Source organism: Aulonocara stuartgranti (assembly GCF_965226115.1).
Source record: "Aulonocara stuartgranti genome assembly, chromosome: 17".
NCBI lineage: Eukaryota > Metazoa > Chordata > Actinopteri > Cichliformes > Cichlidae > Aulonocara > Aulonocara stuartgranti.
Window position 1 is genome coordinate 1,045,001 of NC_138953.1, and position 16,589 is coordinate 1,061,589.

The following is a 16,589-nucleotide window of genomic DNA, read 5'->3' on the forward strand; positions in this document are numbered from 1 at the left end:
CAGTCCAGCATCATGAGCAGCTGGCACCTGAATACTTGCTTCAAGCAACGAAGATGAATTCAAACAGAACAGACGTCACATGAAAAGTGAGGCTGACAGCATAAGACAGGGACGCCTGCCACAGGAGCAATGCATCGAGCCTGCTGTGAACGGCGTTTGGAAGCACGGTGCTCGCAAACACAATGACGAGCGCTCGCTCCAGTCTACGTCAGCCTACACTCACGACCTCCCACCTTCCACAGACACTACAGGAAGACAGAACCACATGACGTCAGAGAGGAAAACCAACGTGAACGGATGGATACGAGTATGCTCAACGTCAACTTTACAGAGCCAAATCTATGTGACACATCAGCTCCATCAGTACAGACGGACACATGGGTACCTCTACACACATTCATTGTTGTGGGTCCACAGCAGAAGCATTTCCAGGCTGTTGCCACAGAGACAGAGCGTGTGAAGAGAAGCACCCGAGCAACAGAGAAGCTGGTAAATGTGAGTCTGCTTTAGGGTCACGAAATCTTTGGATTAAATCGAGGTTACACAGAGGATCGCTATAGCACTTATTAGTCAAAGTACTGTGCCTGTCGCACACATGACATCTCAACATACAGACTGGAGGAGTTGTGAAGCTAACAGCCAATCAGAGAAAGTGTGGCCAAGCTCAAGAAATCAGCAAAAATCCAAGAAAACCAGCGACCTCACTTCAGTTTTGGAGGGAACTGAGACAAATTTGCTGAATTACTGGAAAGAAACTGTGCCACCCAAATTCTTGACGTTAGACTGCAACATAGTCTCTGCCCCGAGTCGGCCACAGGCCTCACCTGAAGCACACGTGCTGCTGGCACAGGGTTACGGCTCATCGCCGAGGGTTAAATGGCTCGTTGTAGACACTGCAGGGTGACACGTGAGCAGCTGGAGGGACGGACAAACTGTGACCGTGTGTGTGGTTTCTAGTGTCACAGCACAGAGATCTGCGTGCACCACTGTTTGTGGGAACCAGAGCCCAGTGCTTACATAACCAACTAGGTCGTCATGACAACAAATCTAACAGTACATCATTGTCCCAGCGGCCCTCCAGGTGTTTGGAAGATGGGTGTCAGATGATCAGAGGTGTGTCCAGGCTACAAAGTCTTTACGCTGTCGGCGCTGCAGAAAGGTGGGGCTTTGGAGGGCGGAGTCAACTAACAGCGGCCTACATCCGATGTTAGTGCTGACGTTCACCAGACAGTGTTTTGCATACTATTTAAAAACTCAGCCTGAATCCTGCAATTTTAAATTCACACACAAGAGGGCGACATTGCATCTATAACACCGTGCGGGTCCTCAAAGGGAGGGCTCAGCTTTGATGCACTTGTGTTGGTTAGAGAGGTCAAAGGGCAGAAGTAAATCCACAGTAGGGACCGAAACGCGAACATTTTTAATTTCATTTTTGCGTCGCAGTCATCTTTCCATCCTTTAAACACAGACTCACCAGAGCCTGCAGAGCCTGAACCACAGCGCGTCCTGTCTGCCCATATGGAAAAGAAATAGTAAAAACTTATATGTGATTACTCGTGAAAGTGGCCACTTTCTCATTACTTTCATACAATAAGTATCCAAAACATTCAAGTTTCATTGAATGTTTTGGATATAATTTTTCAAGGGATCTTATATCTGTTTTCACTCTTGTATGCTTTTCATACAAGTTTCACACAAGACAGATACAAACTTTATAAGATTGATATATATCTTTTCCATGTGGGTGAGTTCAGGATTTGTGTAAAAACTATTCAGGTAGCAGGACGTGTGCCTGCTTTGTATGCCTGCACAGTGATGAATAGTACAAAGATGCTGTGTACGCATTAAGCGGGCTGCATTTGAGTCGCTCAGTTGGATGCAGCGTTTTAGAGCATGAAGACAAGTAGAACAACACGTCTACTCATTAGCAGCTCTGAATCAGCCACGTTAGCACCTTAACACAGACATGAATCATCACAAAGCCTCATGATTAAAAAAGCAAACCAAAGCTCACGACGAGCTGGCATTTCAACAAAGCTTACTAACTTATTTCAGCCATCATCTTAAGAGAACACTTCAACAGGAAGAGAAGCTCTTCGATCTTCCTGATGACTCGCTGCAGTTTCTGAGCTGCAGCCACGTCCCTGCATTTTACAACAGTAACACAATATCAACAAATAGCCATATGAATAACTGTTGATCTGGTAACATGAGTGGATGTTGAGGGTTTAACTGAGGGCTCTGTGCAGAGTCAAACTGGACTTTTCCTTTTGGAGCCTTTTGGAGTTAAACAGAGTTACCTGACAAATATCTGAGGCTTACACCATTCAGGAAAAGGACTGATCAGAAATTATGGATGGAGCCCTGCAAGCTACACATGCAGCTAACCAATTTTCACTCGACCCTTTTGTCCAATATGGGAAAGCTCCAGCATAGAAGCAGAGTGTGGCACCGGCCAAGGGACCGAGCCTCACCCCGACCCAGAGTCCAACACCATCAGGTGACATCACAGTGGCCTCCACGTTTGTAAATCCACCCTCCTCCAAACACTGCTGACCCAGGGCAGCAAAATAAAGCCTGCAGAGGCACAGCTTACTGCATCCGTACCCATAAAGTCACCACTCTGACTTATTTTAACTACCGTTGACATGTAAAATAACAAGCTCTTCAAAGGATTTGTTGCAAAAGGCTCAGAACTGAGCTCAAAGGAAATGAAAACAATCAGGGCTTACACAAATTCTGAACCAGCACCAGCCCTCTGCGCGATGAATGCAGGAGTGAGCGAGGGACACAAGCAGACACACATTTTGCTCTCGGGGGAAAAAGGCTTCCTTGTGGAGGTGAGGGGAGCGCTCGTTGTCGGCTCTCGCGCTGGCTTCCTGTTCTATTCTCTCCCAGGAAGTGACACCAAGAATGACAGGCCCAGGCTCCCACGGGTAACAGTGATGTCATCCTCGTTCCGTCCGTCCGTCTGCTCCCATCTGCGCCTGCAAATATAGACAGGAATGATGTGAAGTGGTGACGATTATTTTATGTAAGCTTATATTCTTGTCCTGCGTGTCACTCCTGCTGAGTCACGTAGAACACTCCACTTTGCTGATCAGTGGGCTTCCTTCTGAGTCGTGTGGTATTTCACATGACCTGTGGTTAACTTGGAGACAGGGACGTATAATTGGATGGACAGCCGGAGGGAGGGATGGAAGGCGAGCACGGGAAGGAGGAAGATTCATCAAACAGATGCACAGGATGTTCACGCCATTTAGCAACAACTATTAGTCACACTGCGGCACCGCTGTGTGCACCACCTGCCACAAGCTGCATCACCACACACCTTTAGGTGAGAACTGGAGAGTGAGCGCGTATGTGTGGGTGAGTCGCCGATAAAGAGATGGAGATGTGTTTGTTCTGCGGCCTCGGATTCGCTGAAAAGCAAAATAGCATCCACTCGTGCGGTGCGCGTATGAAAGCAGCTTCACCTTGAGAGATTGCAGCGACATCTTGCAGCCTCTTAGAGAAATGAGCCGATGCTGACTGTGGCGTCTGCTTTTACTTCACACGCACATAAACAACCAAATGCAAACAACGCCCTCGCATAAGCACATCAACCTTCATGGCTTTTACAGTGCAGTTCACCAGCCAGCTGCATAATGTGCAACAATCAAAGCACCACATTCACATATAGAAACCAAGGCTGCGCTCTTTCCTCAGTCATGAAACTTCAAACTGGGAGTCAAAGGGCAGATGTTGTCCGTGCACATGCCCCACAGGTTGGATCACCTTCTGGAGGAGGTTCAGTGATGTGCCCCCGGGGCAGAGTAGTGACTGGAGCACACTTAAACGGTGAGGGGGACAGTCAAGTCAAATTCATTTATAGCACATTAAAAACAACCACTGATGACCAACGTGCTGCACACTTAAGATAATCAAAAGTCTCTGATTTAAAAGCTGAGGAGTAAAAGAGAGTTTTTAGATTTTGAAAGTGTCCCATGTTGGTCCTGATGTGAAGGAGCAGTCACAGCTACAGGGGTAATGAGGAGGCGTTGGATAGGAATGCTGTTATGGAGAGAAATACAGAAGGACAGACGATACTGGAATTTGCAAATGGCTGTGATGAACTAGGAGGAACATAAGGTGGCACAAGAGAGATGAGCAAGTCGCTAAGAGGTGGACTGCATGCTATGCAACCTGGGAGCAATATCAGGTCATGAAAACTTTGGAAATCAAGAAGATGCAAGTGAAGGCAGAGGCATTAACTGGTTAAAGTTGAAGAAGGAAGAATTCCAGTGGAGATGAGACGAGACAGGATAGTAGGGAAGAATTACCAGATGACTGGGAAAGTACAGCAGTAGTACTGGAAGTGCAGGATTAGTACGGAGGAAGTGAAGTATCAAGAGAATGAAGAGTTGACCTGTGGAAGTGTGGAGATGTGCAGGAGACAGGGCAGTGGACTTTCTAACCAGATGAGGAGTGTATGAGGGAAGCAGAAAAGGTTTAATGGTACCTATTTTCAAGAACAAGGGTGAAGTGCAGAAGTGAAGCAACCACAGAGGTTCATGAGCCACACCGTGAAGCTACGGGAAAGCAAGGTTAAGAAGAGAGGTGGCGATCAGTGAGCAGTGGTATGGCTTCATGCGTGAAAGACCTCCACAGATGTGATGTTTACGTTGAGAGTGTTGACGGACGAGTACAGAGAACATCAGAGTGGCTCTGTGTCTTTGTGGATGGGACTGGTACTTATGGAGCACTGTTCTACATACGTTAAGCACTCTTAACTACACGCCTCATTCACCCATTCACACACATGCCTAAGCACTTTTAACGTAACACTCTCACGTGTACCTCGGGAAAAATGTGCCCAAGGATACTTGGATAGATGGATGTACAGGACACAGGGATCGAACCACCGACCCACTTCACTGGGAGTGACCCGGATGGACAGGATCAGAAATACGGATATCAGAGGCAGTGTTGGTCAAGGAACTTGAAAAAAGTAATCAGTAACTAATTACTGATTACTTCCCCCCAAAAGTAATCCCGTTACTTTACTGATTACTTATTTTCAAAAGTAATTAATTACTTAGTTACTTTTTAAAAACACGATTTACAACCTGAAGAGGTGATAAAGCGATAGATCTTTCAGCCCAATTCTACTTTTTCTGCATAATCCATCATACAAAATGTAATCAAAAGGAAAAGTCTCTTTTTAAAACTTGTTTTATTAGTTTTAATCTTTTAACTTTATGCATCAAGTAAAAATTTAATTATCTGCAACATTCTCTGACTGGAAGAAATTAGTTTAACATTTAAACCTATTTTCTGCACATTCCAGCACATAAAATAAAATATTTTTTGTGTTTACACTCACTCTTTCAAATAGATGCAAGTAAAACACAGCAGAAAATAAATAAAGTCAAAGACTCAGCGGTCCTGTTGCTCTATTTTCACCTGTAAAGCAGGAGTGGGGCAGGCGGAGGTTTACCCTGGTGCAGGTGTGCCGCGGTCAGTGGAAGAATCCGCGAGTTTCTCTGTGAGTTTCCCATTACGTCGTAGCTACTCGGTGCTTGTTGGAAGTTTTGGGGTTTTTTCGCTGTAAAAAGAAGTTTTCTTCCCACGCACAGCGGACACTAATGTTTTTGTCACTTTTTATGGAATCAAACTCAAAGTAAGGTCAGTACTTCCACGCTTTAAACGCTGCACGCTCATACTCTCTCCGCACTCGATATATGATCCATTGTTGATCTGCACACAGCTGTTGTCATGAACGTCGCACTCGCTTACGTCACTGTCATGAGACACTCTTGCAAAAGAATCAAAATTTTAGTAACGCAGTAACGCAGCGTTCCTACGGGAAAGTAACGGTAATCTAATTACCTTTTTTACAATAGTAATCCCTTACTTTACTCGTTACTCAAAAAAAGGAATCAGATTACAGTAACACTGCCCATCTCTGATCTCTGACGTGAGCGCTCACGTTGAGCAGTTTGGGGACAAAGTTATAATTTCTCCAAATGACGAAATATGTTAATTACTCACATTTCATCGCAATTAAGAATCCAGTTACATTAACACAGATTTGGAAATTCCAACAAAAACCAAACAGTGTCTATAAACTATTAGTAGATGTTAGGAAACACAATCTAGCAGCCGCGCTGCGAGCGCTCTACACCAGCCGTCCCCAACCCCCGGGCCATGGACCGGTATTGGTCCGTGAGTCGTTTGGTATCTGTTTCCTGAAGGAGGTATGCAGTGTAGTTGTATTGAATGAAACCCCTCAATTATTCCTGCAACAGAGAATGACTACATAGTTCGACATGTGGTATTGAAAACCATTAATCACCCTCTGCTTTTGTGTCTGCTTGAAACTCTCCCAGCGGCCTACTCCTCTAGCAGGCAGCCTGTCAGACAGATCCAGTACCTCAGAACCGCCGACCCGACACTGATCTTCCCTTCCCGTCAACAAACCTCCCCCCTGTGAGCCATCTTACTGTTCAGCTGTTTCCAGGAAAATTAGCGTGGTCTGACACTGACACGAACAGGCAAAGGCCAGCAGATTCAGTGTATGCATTTACAGGCGATGAATCACTGCACAGTCACTGTTTAACTGCCATTATTGATTAGCCCAATAATACTATCCAGGAGCGATTCCCTGAAGAGGACTAACATGCTGCCATTATGAGTTTTTTCTTTTGTTTCCTGTAAGTTGAGAGTGAAACATTTAGCAGGGGGAGAAAAAACCACAATGTAAAGATCTCATGTGGTTTTAGCGCGCTAGCTAGCACGTTAGCTAGCACATTAGCTAGCACGTTAGCTAGCATGTTAGCTAGGACACAAACCTTCTGACTGTGTCACCAATCCTCAGGAACGATGGAGGCCTCCACAGCTAATTACTGACAACATCCATAGTCCACCATAGATGGTTACTGACTGCATTCAAACCAAATATGAACCACTGTTTGCAACAATACTTTACTCACTATTTGGTTCAACTTTATCATCATCAGAAAAGCCTCTTCCACAAAGAAACAATAGAAAAAAAGTAGATTTTTAGTCTAAGGTCAGTATCATGTCTGCCATCTTCAATGCAAACTATACCACAATATGACAAACGCAAAACTTATCATACCCTTTACTGCTGTTACACAACATCTGAATTAATGGATAAATGTCAGGGCACAGGCATTTCTCTCACCAATGACATTACCATAAAGCAGTTCATGCTGTATGGAGCGTACGGCCCCGGGTTACCGTGTGTATTAATGTGCGTCAGTGGCGCGGTTCAGGTGGGGGTCGTGCAGAGTAAAAGCCCAGAGGGATGTGGGCACGAGCCCCAGTGAGGAGAGCTACTCTGATGGAGGTGATGGTGATGGAGTGTTGGAGCATCAATCTCAGGGGAGGAGCGTAGTGTGGCTCACAGTACCACACACAGACTAGTCTGTTTTACTGGAGCCTCAGGTGACTCTATCCTGGGACTTTATGAACAGGTTTTCAATTTCAATCCATGTTGTAAATCCGGAGGACAAACATGTGACAGCTGAGTTTGTAAGATGGTATACTGATTTTTTTTTGCAACAGGAGACTTCCTGTTTTTTTCCTGTGAGTGTCAGCTGATCGGCAGGTATAAATTAAAAATGAAATGAAATAAATTACTATTAGCCCAACCCCCAGAGTCCACTGAAGTTAGCTGGAGTGCATTGCATCGTGATGTTGGCTCCCGGAGATGTTGTCATTAGCTACAGTGGAGACAAACTCAAAGGTGTCATAACTGCTTGTCTTAGCCCTTTAAGACCTACTATAGAACCAAGGCCGCCAGAGCTTACTTTATATTTTTACATGCTGTGGAGCCATTTTAGGGAGCATTTCAAGTTGCTATACATCAATACAACTGTTATAGCCCACATTTTAATAATATGTCTGCATTAAGTCCATAGTAATGACATAAATTGCAAAAAAGTGCAATAAACTACAAAAAATTAGAAAATCGTTTTTGTTTTTTTTTACATATATTTCTACTTGGAGAAATTTAAGAGGTTTATCCCTCAAAACTTTAAATACAAAAAAGTTGCAAAAAATAGTTTACAACAACAGGAAATTTATTTTGAGTGTCTTCATAGTTTTATTTTGGAGATACACCAATTTTTATATACTGCAGGAAAAACAAAAAAACAATCCTATGATGCAAATTTGCAAAGAAAACAGCAGGTGCATCAAAATAAACTATTTCCAGCAGTGCAATTCGAGTTCTAAGCATCCCAGCAACTATTCAGAAAAGCATAAAGTCAAACATGACTTATAAAAACACCAGTATAGGCTTTTAAGGCCTACAAGTAAAAAACTACATTTTCCGTGAAAATGACGTCACTTCCAGTTTCGGGCAGGAAATGGCGGACATGCGCTGACGTCTGTTTCACTGTGGGAAGTGTTACGAACAGCTGATCGGATCGGCAAAGCGTGTTTCTGGAATATTATGTTTTTGTTCCTGCAAGAGCTTTTTATGCAGTTTTTGCAAAGCTTTATGTGGAAGGAAACCGTGACCGAGGACAAGCTGATGGCATCAGATGTAAGTACAACTCCTCCGGTTTCATATGCAAAAAAATTTATTGCGCTAGCTTACACGGTTCAGGTTCTACAGGGATTTAAAAATAGTTACGCAAAACGGAGTGTGCTGCTCTGATCAGCTTTAAAGGGTTAATGCTGCACCAGTCAGAGCTTCTATATATGATAGATGGAAAACTGCAGCTTCCAGTTTGGAACAACCAGCTGATTGGAGCAGGGTCACCCACAGCATCAATGAGTAGATAACACATGTGAGGAAAATCTGTTTGTTTCATGTATCTGAGAGAAAGAAATCATCCAATATGATGACACTGGTGCAAAGTTAAAGAGTCCAGACTCCCATGGATGTTACCCTCAGCAGATTCTGTTGAAGCCCACATCACAAGAGAAACCTCGGAGTTCCTGAACTCAACCCATTTTCCATTCTGGAAGGGAGACGGGACAAAACAATAACTTCTCCTTCTAGAGAATTTCTAACAGCTGGCTTTGGTTGGCCGTAGTTCTGGGAAGGGATCACTGCTTCAGACCACTCCCAGCGCCGTCGCCGCCAGCCGGGCTGTCCTGGCATGGAGGCCTTCCTCCCAGGACACAGATAAACAATCCTAACAGGCCAGTTTAAAGGGGGGGTAAAAATAGCAGCAAGCTCATAGACGTGAACTTCACTGGAAAACAGGCCTTTTTAAGATTCCAGGAAGAAAGCAAGCATGAAGGAAGTGATGTCAGAGCCTCATATCAAATGGATGTACAGAAGCACGGAGAGGCTGATGTGGTATCGAATCGGGAAAATAATCTGATGTCTGTGTTTAAAAGAACGGCTTTCAGTCCTCAGAGAGCGGGCGGGGGGAGGGGCTGGTGGGGCTGACTGTGGAAAACAGCACCGACTCATCCCTGTTCACACGCACACGTCGGGTGTTGCTGTCCTTGTGGGGACATCTCACTGACATAATGCTTTCCCTAACCACAGCCCAATTGTAACCCTGACACTAAAACCACAGTCTGAAATCTCCGTCCCACGGGAGCTGTTTGTCCCCACCAGTATAGTAAGACCCCGTACACACACACACACACACACACACACAATGGCGATGTGGTGCCAAGAGCGGCTCATGACGCAGCTCGAACACTCGGGCCTCGCTGCCCGGCAGACACACAGCAGCGGTGTGATGGATGTTCTCAGGCTGCGGACGCTCACACACTGAATTAGTCAGCAAAAGCTCTAACCAGCACTTCAAAGTTCCCTGGCTCTGGTCCAGGGTAGCTTCCTAAAAACGAGCGTCACGTTTACAGTAAGAGCTCGTACATTCCCGGAATCCCCCGCCTGCCGACACATCGCCTTTTCCAAAAGCTCCTCATCTGAAACTAAATATCCCGTGCTTTCACATGCACCTCCTCATATCTGTTTGTGGCTGTTCTGTTAGAAACTGTAGGTGAACTGACAGCTAGTGAAAGATTCACGCCAAGGTCTGCTGGCAAGAGTGTAAACAGTCTGTGTGCAAATGAAGAGTCCTTTTTCAAAAAGAGTTGGCAGAAGTTCAGCGCTCGATATCTCTCTTTATACACACTGGGATCTGTGAATGTATTATTTGTATTATTAATTCGCCTGGATTTCCAACTCGGCTTGTAAACAGGTTATGGAAAGTTTTTAATAAGCTGTCACTGAACCTTAGAAAAGCGTGATGGATGGGTCCACACCTACGTGCTTCCTTTTTTTCCTGAGACCAGCTAAGATGAGGGGCAGATCTGTCCAAACTGCCCTGTTGAGACTTGTTTAGATTTCTTTATTCAGATTTCCATGAACTGAGGTTCTGTTGGCTTTTAGATGCCATCACTTGACTTTTCATAGAGTCACTTCCTGCGGTTTCCTTTGATTATCTACTGACAAAATGAGAGCTGTTGGAATTTGGCTGCCTTAAACAAACAAGGAAGCAAAGCTCCGCCTCCTACATACTCTAAAACCATTCACAACATGTTTGGACTTCAAGCACCACGTGTACATTGACCTCACTATAGTATTACTCTACAACTCGATTGCGGGTGTTGATTTTAGCTGGAGAGAGGAGCTACAAGGACATTGTGCAAAGTCACATGGGATTAAAAAGTCATTAATATTTAGATGATCAGACAGGCTGCAAAAGCAAACACAGGTTTGTGGAGGTTGTCTAAACCAAACGCCGGTGGGGCTGAGATGTTACTGCATGGGAGGAAACAGCAGCCGGTCAAAGGAGTCCTCTGACAAACTACACTGCTCACAAAAATAAAGGGAACACTTAGACAAAACAATGTAAGTCAAACTGTCCACTTAGGAAGCAACAATCAGTGTCACATGATGTTGTGCAAATGGAACAGACAACAGGTGGAAATCATAGGCAATTAGCAGGACGTCCCTAATAAAGGAGTGGTTCTGCGGGTGGTGACCACAGACCGTTTCTCAGTATCTCAGCTTTCTGGCCGATGTTTGAATGCTGGCAGTGATTTCTCTCTAGCGGTAGCGTTAGACAGAGTCTACAACCCACACAAGTGGCTCAGGTAGTGCAGCTCATCCAGGATGGCACATCAATGCGAGCTCTGGCAAGAAGGTTTGCTTTGTCTGTCAGTGTCCAGGGCATGAAGGCACTACCAGGAGACAGGCCAGTACATCAGAAGACGTGGAGGAGGCTGTTGGAGGGCAACAACCCAGCAGCAGGACCGCTACCTCCGCCTATGTGCAAGGAGGAACAGGAGGAGCGAGAGCTCTCCAAAATGACCTCCAGCAGGCCACAAATGTGCATGTGTCTGCTCAAACGGTCAAAACAGACTCCATGAGGGTGGCCTGAGGGCCCGACGACCACGGGTGGCGGTTGTGCTTACAGTCCAACACCATGCAGGATGTTTGCCAGAGAACACCAAGATGTTGGTGCATGACCGGTTTGGCAGCGGGTCAGTAATGGCGTGGTGTGGCATTTCAGAGAGCCTGACTTCCATTAGATACCATGATGAGGTCTGTGTGGAGTTTGCATGTTCTCCCCGTGTTTGCGTGGTTCTCCCCGGGTACTCCGGCTCACGTGTGGTGTCAGTTTGAGATTCCTACATCGCCTTGTTCTCGAGTTATCATATACACAAGAGTTTTAGAAAGCTTGATCTCAAACTCATCAGAGACTTTTGCTGATACAGCGATGTTATCAATTTCAAACTTTATCGCATTCAAAGCCTGCGTGTCCATGAGGCTCTCCCGCCTGCAGGGTGAGGACAACACTGATAAAACTAGAACTTCCCTTTAGCCAGCACGCTCAGTAAACACATCCTGAGCTGTGTGCTGTCCCTGTGAAAGCACCAGTGTTACAGTGGTAGGAAAATGTTCAGAGTTCCTGTTTCTTTGTATGTTTGTTGCACTTAAATGTTTCCAATCAACCAGTCGAAAAAAAGAAAAAGAAAAAATCAATCAAAAATCGGCCGATAGATTTGACTTAAATCACCAAATACTGGTATCAGTTTAAAACAGATCGCTTAAGCTCTGATTGAGAACTTGAAACCTCTTCACAGTCCTTCAGATCACTTCCGTCAAACGTCACCCTCCCAGTGACATGCATTCTGTTCTGACTGAACTATTTTTGCAGTTTTAGACTCTTTCAGCTCATGAGTTGGGTTTTGGACCCATGCACTGGGTTTCCAGCTGCGCTTTCAGATGCACCACCACTTCCAGCAGCAAACGGCACACGAACAACGTCTGCAGTTTTGTTTGTGTGGTGGAACGTTCAGCAGCTAAAGACACAGAAATGTTTCTCAGAGACAGCAAACCACTCCCATGAGCAGCACTGCCAACTACGCCTGCATTTTAATAACTGTTGGACTCACATCAATAAGGACGGGATGTCGTTTATGTCAGAATTCATCATGTGAGAATCAGGCCAGAGCAAAGTTCTGTTCCAAAGGCCCGATCGTGAGGAGCGGGCAGCGTTCAGCACATATTCATTAATCGATAACAAACGGCTGCACAACACGCTGTGCTTCAAAGAATTTCAAATTGTATATAATATTTCGCAGTTACTATTCCTACATGATTAGGACTGAAACAGTGAACTGACAACTGTTCAGGCTACTGTAGGGGTTAAAAACAGACATACGGCTCAGTGATCACCAATAAGTGATCCATCAACCAACGACTGCGGGCATGTAGAAACCCATTATTTAGTGCAAAACGCTGATGATGAGCGCATACACAGCCATGCGTATAAAAGATGTTTTAAGAACACAAGTGGTGCTGTGTGTGTGGATGTGAACAGACAATATGCATGACTGTGTTCACCATCTTCAGTGCTGAGTGCTCTTACTGTCAGGACTCTCAGATTTGACTTGGAAATGAAGCGTAATCAAGGCCCACTCAGAGTTTCACTTGAGAAGCTATTTTACATTCTGGTGCCTTTTCAATTAGTCTGGTGTGACCTGGACTGTACCGGCCAATGGGCAGTCACTATCATGGCAACACCTTTATTTGAACCTGACACAAAGCGTCCTGTGCAATTACAGGTAGCAGCCAAGGATACATGACAGTCCAGGCTGTGCGAACAAAGTGTGCACTGGCAGCAGGTGGAATCGTAGCACCATGTCTCCATTACTCCGGTTGCTTCTTACAAATAATGCCCCCACAGCTCCATCACATTCAGATTCCCCCCACAGCAGGAAGCAGTGGTATGCTTTCCATTACCATTTACATTATCATGTCATTACTCATCATAGATGAAGCTAGTTAAGGGTCACCATAACTATCCAATGAAAAAACTGTTACTATTTAGTTACATCAAAGTCAGTGCAAACAACAAATCTAGAAAAACACTGTTTTAGTTTTTTCTATACTGATTGGTTCAATTGTGTTTTTTATGTTGTAGAAGATGTCAAAACCAGCTGTTAACATTTAAGTGTAGGCCTGAACAATGCTAAAGCACACCAATGAACGTAATGCGTCCCTTTTTAACCGGCGTTTATGCAGTCAATGGTACATGTAGGCAAAAATTAAGCATTAGAAGTTGACACAGTGACTGCATTCTCATCTCCTTGTATGTGCCTGACTACTGAAGAGCCTGAATGTTTCTGAAGGCTTTTGGAAGGTCACAGTCCATGCACTTCACTTAGACAGCTCGCTGGCAAACACATGCAAACTCGTGTGAAATTATTCCTATAAATGGCTGAATAATACTGAAAGTGTGAAATTACTGGATGACTGACATGCTTAGCCCTAATAATGAAACTAGAACAAAGCACGGAGAAAGACACCAGGAGACAGAGTTATATTGAGAAATCTTTGTAGGCGTTCTGCCAGCAACAAACTGTACATCTGTCATGCTGACTCAGAAAAATTACACATGCATTAGGCTGTAGCTTCATTTCACTTTCTTGCAAAAGTGTATTTGAGGAAGCATCAGGCTGTGGCTAATTTAAGACACAAAGGGTGTGTAAATAAAAGAAGAAGGACTTGTGTTCTAGCGAAGAAGGAACCATGAGCCTGGAGCCTATCCCGGCTGTGTTAGGGTGAGAGGCAGGGTGGAAAGGTCGCCAGTCTGTCGCAGGGCTGACACAGACAACCATCCACACCCCCCCGTGCTGCACTTCTAATTTATGTTAATAAAATATTAGTGTTGTGTTGGTGTGGCGTTTGTATGTTCTCCCTGTGTCTCTGTAGCGCTGCTGCTTTCTTCATTTTCTTTTTCCCTGTTTTTTTGTAAATATAGCACCAATGAGTCAGATCAAGGTGCTTCACTGTAACGTAAAAACAATAATACAAAGAAAAGCCCCAAATAATCAGACCACCTCCTAAGAGCAAGCATTTGGCGAGAGTGGGAAGGAAAAACTCCCTTTTAACAGGAAGAAACCTCCAGTAATACAAAGGCTGAGGACTGTGAGGGGAGGGGGAGTACGCTGCTTGGTAAGAGACGCCTAAGAAAAGCCTAGCTAGAACTTTAACGTGCAGCTGAAACTAATTTGATGACTCAAAGGTTTCTATGATTCTAAACACTTTGGCAAACAAGACTCACACTAAAGAGGAATATGGCTGCGATCAATAAATAAACAAAGAATATAAACGAGGACTAAGTAGAATCATTAACAGCACTGAAGTATTGTACGACAGCTCTGCTGTCTGAGACCAAGGACAGTTCGTGTACATCGTGTTTATATATTTACTGTCAACCTGAGAGAGAGCTCAGCGTTATGCAACAAATATACAGTGTGCTGTATCAGAAACATTATATAACTTACTGAGTCCAATGCTGTAGTTACATCACAGCCTCTCTGCTCTGGTCTTCTTCAGCTTCTGCCAGGGTAGAAAAACAGAGTCAATACACCTGCCACAGAAAAGTGTCATTGCAGAGATGAAGAAGTAGGGCTGTGCGATATGACCAAAATCTCATCTCCCGATATCAGACATCTATCGTCCGATAACGATATAAATCACAAAAATGTAACATTTTCTGTAAATTCTGTGAATCTCGGGCAGCTCGACCTGCGTGAAGTGTTTCCTGCTGGGCGTCGTGTAGCTGAGTCGAGTGTTGTAACCGATGCATGAAACGACACATTTTTAGACATAAGTTGTAACGGCGCCGTTTTCTTTGTGAGTATTTATTACACGGCGTGCTGCGGGGAAAAGCCTGTTCTAACGTTGGAGTCTAAGGTTTATTTTTTAGCACCTGGCGGCTCTTTTTTACTTCTCATCCGTAAATAATCTGCTCTTTCACGTGATTCAGTTTATTTTGAAAAGTCTCAACAGGATCTTGAGCTTTATTGTGAAAAGTTTATGTGGAACATAAACAAGCGGACACGCGATGGTTTTACCGTTGTTGTTGCTAACGACAACGCATAAAAACAGGCGCTTGTCCGTCCGTGGTGTGGTTATATTAAATATAAGAGAAAGAAGAAATGAATATAACCACTACAGTGACATCAGAACCATGAACAAATATTACTGTAAACAGTTTATTTTGCGACACCACGAAACAAATGACAGCGTGAAATGAAACGATAGATGTTTTTGTATCGTCATCTGATATATATCGTTACATCGAGCAGCCCTATGAAGGAGAGTAAGAAACACTGCAGATCACAAGTTATTCATCTGCTTTTGACTGTGACACATACTCGCGTCTGATCTAAGGGACGGCCCGTGGCCATTAGTCAGGCTGCTTACAGGACTGGCCTGTGGACAAGCAAAACAGGACATGAGCAAGGAGCCGCACAAGAACCAGCGAAACGGTTCCATGTTCCTCATCAACCACTTGAAAAGCGCTTTGACCCAAAGCACCACCAGGACCACACATGAGTACAGCAGGATGAGATCACAGCTACAGACTATCAGACGCTTGACCAGCACAGAGACACGCCCCTCTGTGACACAGCCTCTCAGCTGATACTTCCAAGTCAAACAAAGCGCTCGGTCGCTGCCGGTCCCCGCCGGTCCCCGCCCAGCAGGAAATGATGAAAGGCCGCCTCGTGTCACACCTCTGGCTCCTGTCTTAGGGCGCTCCTTTGAACCAAATGAATGGTCAGGTGTCAGATTTTGCTGTGGTTGGTGAAAACAAGCAGTGATTTCTCACTTTTACCAGGCTAAGCAGGTAAAGTGAGAGGAGGCTGGGCAGATAAAACATCAGAGAGCTATGAGGTCACTCAGCTGACAAGTGGAAATTCCCTCATTAATTGAATAACATGGAAGGACAATAGCACTGCTTCCATCCAAGTTTCAGTCATTTGACACCCAAGAATTGAAGTTACTGCTCAGAAATGACACCTCAGTTGTTGTGTCTTTAGGGTTTGTACATAGGATTATATTACAAGAAAGTCAGAATTCAAGATTTATGGTTGTGATGTCACAGATTTAGAAGAAAAACGGTGAGATTCACGTACAACAAGATGTCAGTCTAACTCTCCAAAAGCATAGCAGCTCCGATGGACTCGTCCCAGGAGGAGGAAAAAGACACACCAGGACGCGTCTGACTCCCTACCTGCGTTTCTCATCAAGACTCCTGGACTTTCACTTCTCCGCTCTACCCGACACGCACGCTGACACGCACGCT

At 44.7% G+C, this 16,589-nt stretch overlaps 1 protein-coding gene across 4 annotated transcripts in view; it reads right to left on the reverse strand.

Moving 5' to 3' along the window:
- Nucleotides 1-16,589, reverse strand: part of LOC309692819 (uncharacterized protein) — a 59,135-nt gene that overhangs the window by 1,977 nt on the left and 40,569 nt on the right. For all 4 annotated transcript variants that reach the window (XR_014272462.1, XR_014272463.1, XM_082511644.1 and 1 more), the window contains 2 exons: nucleotides 14,782-14,836; nucleotides 2,733-2,987 (listed from right to left, as the gene is read on the reverse strand). Coding sequence is in view for 1 of the 4 variants with exons in the window: in XM_082511643.1 (XP_082367769.1) it covers nucleotides 14,799-14,836 (38 nt within the window). In the remaining 3 variants the exon portion in view is untranslated. The remainder of the gene's footprint in view (nucleotides 1-2,732; nucleotides 2,988-14,781; nucleotides 14,837-16,589) is intronic.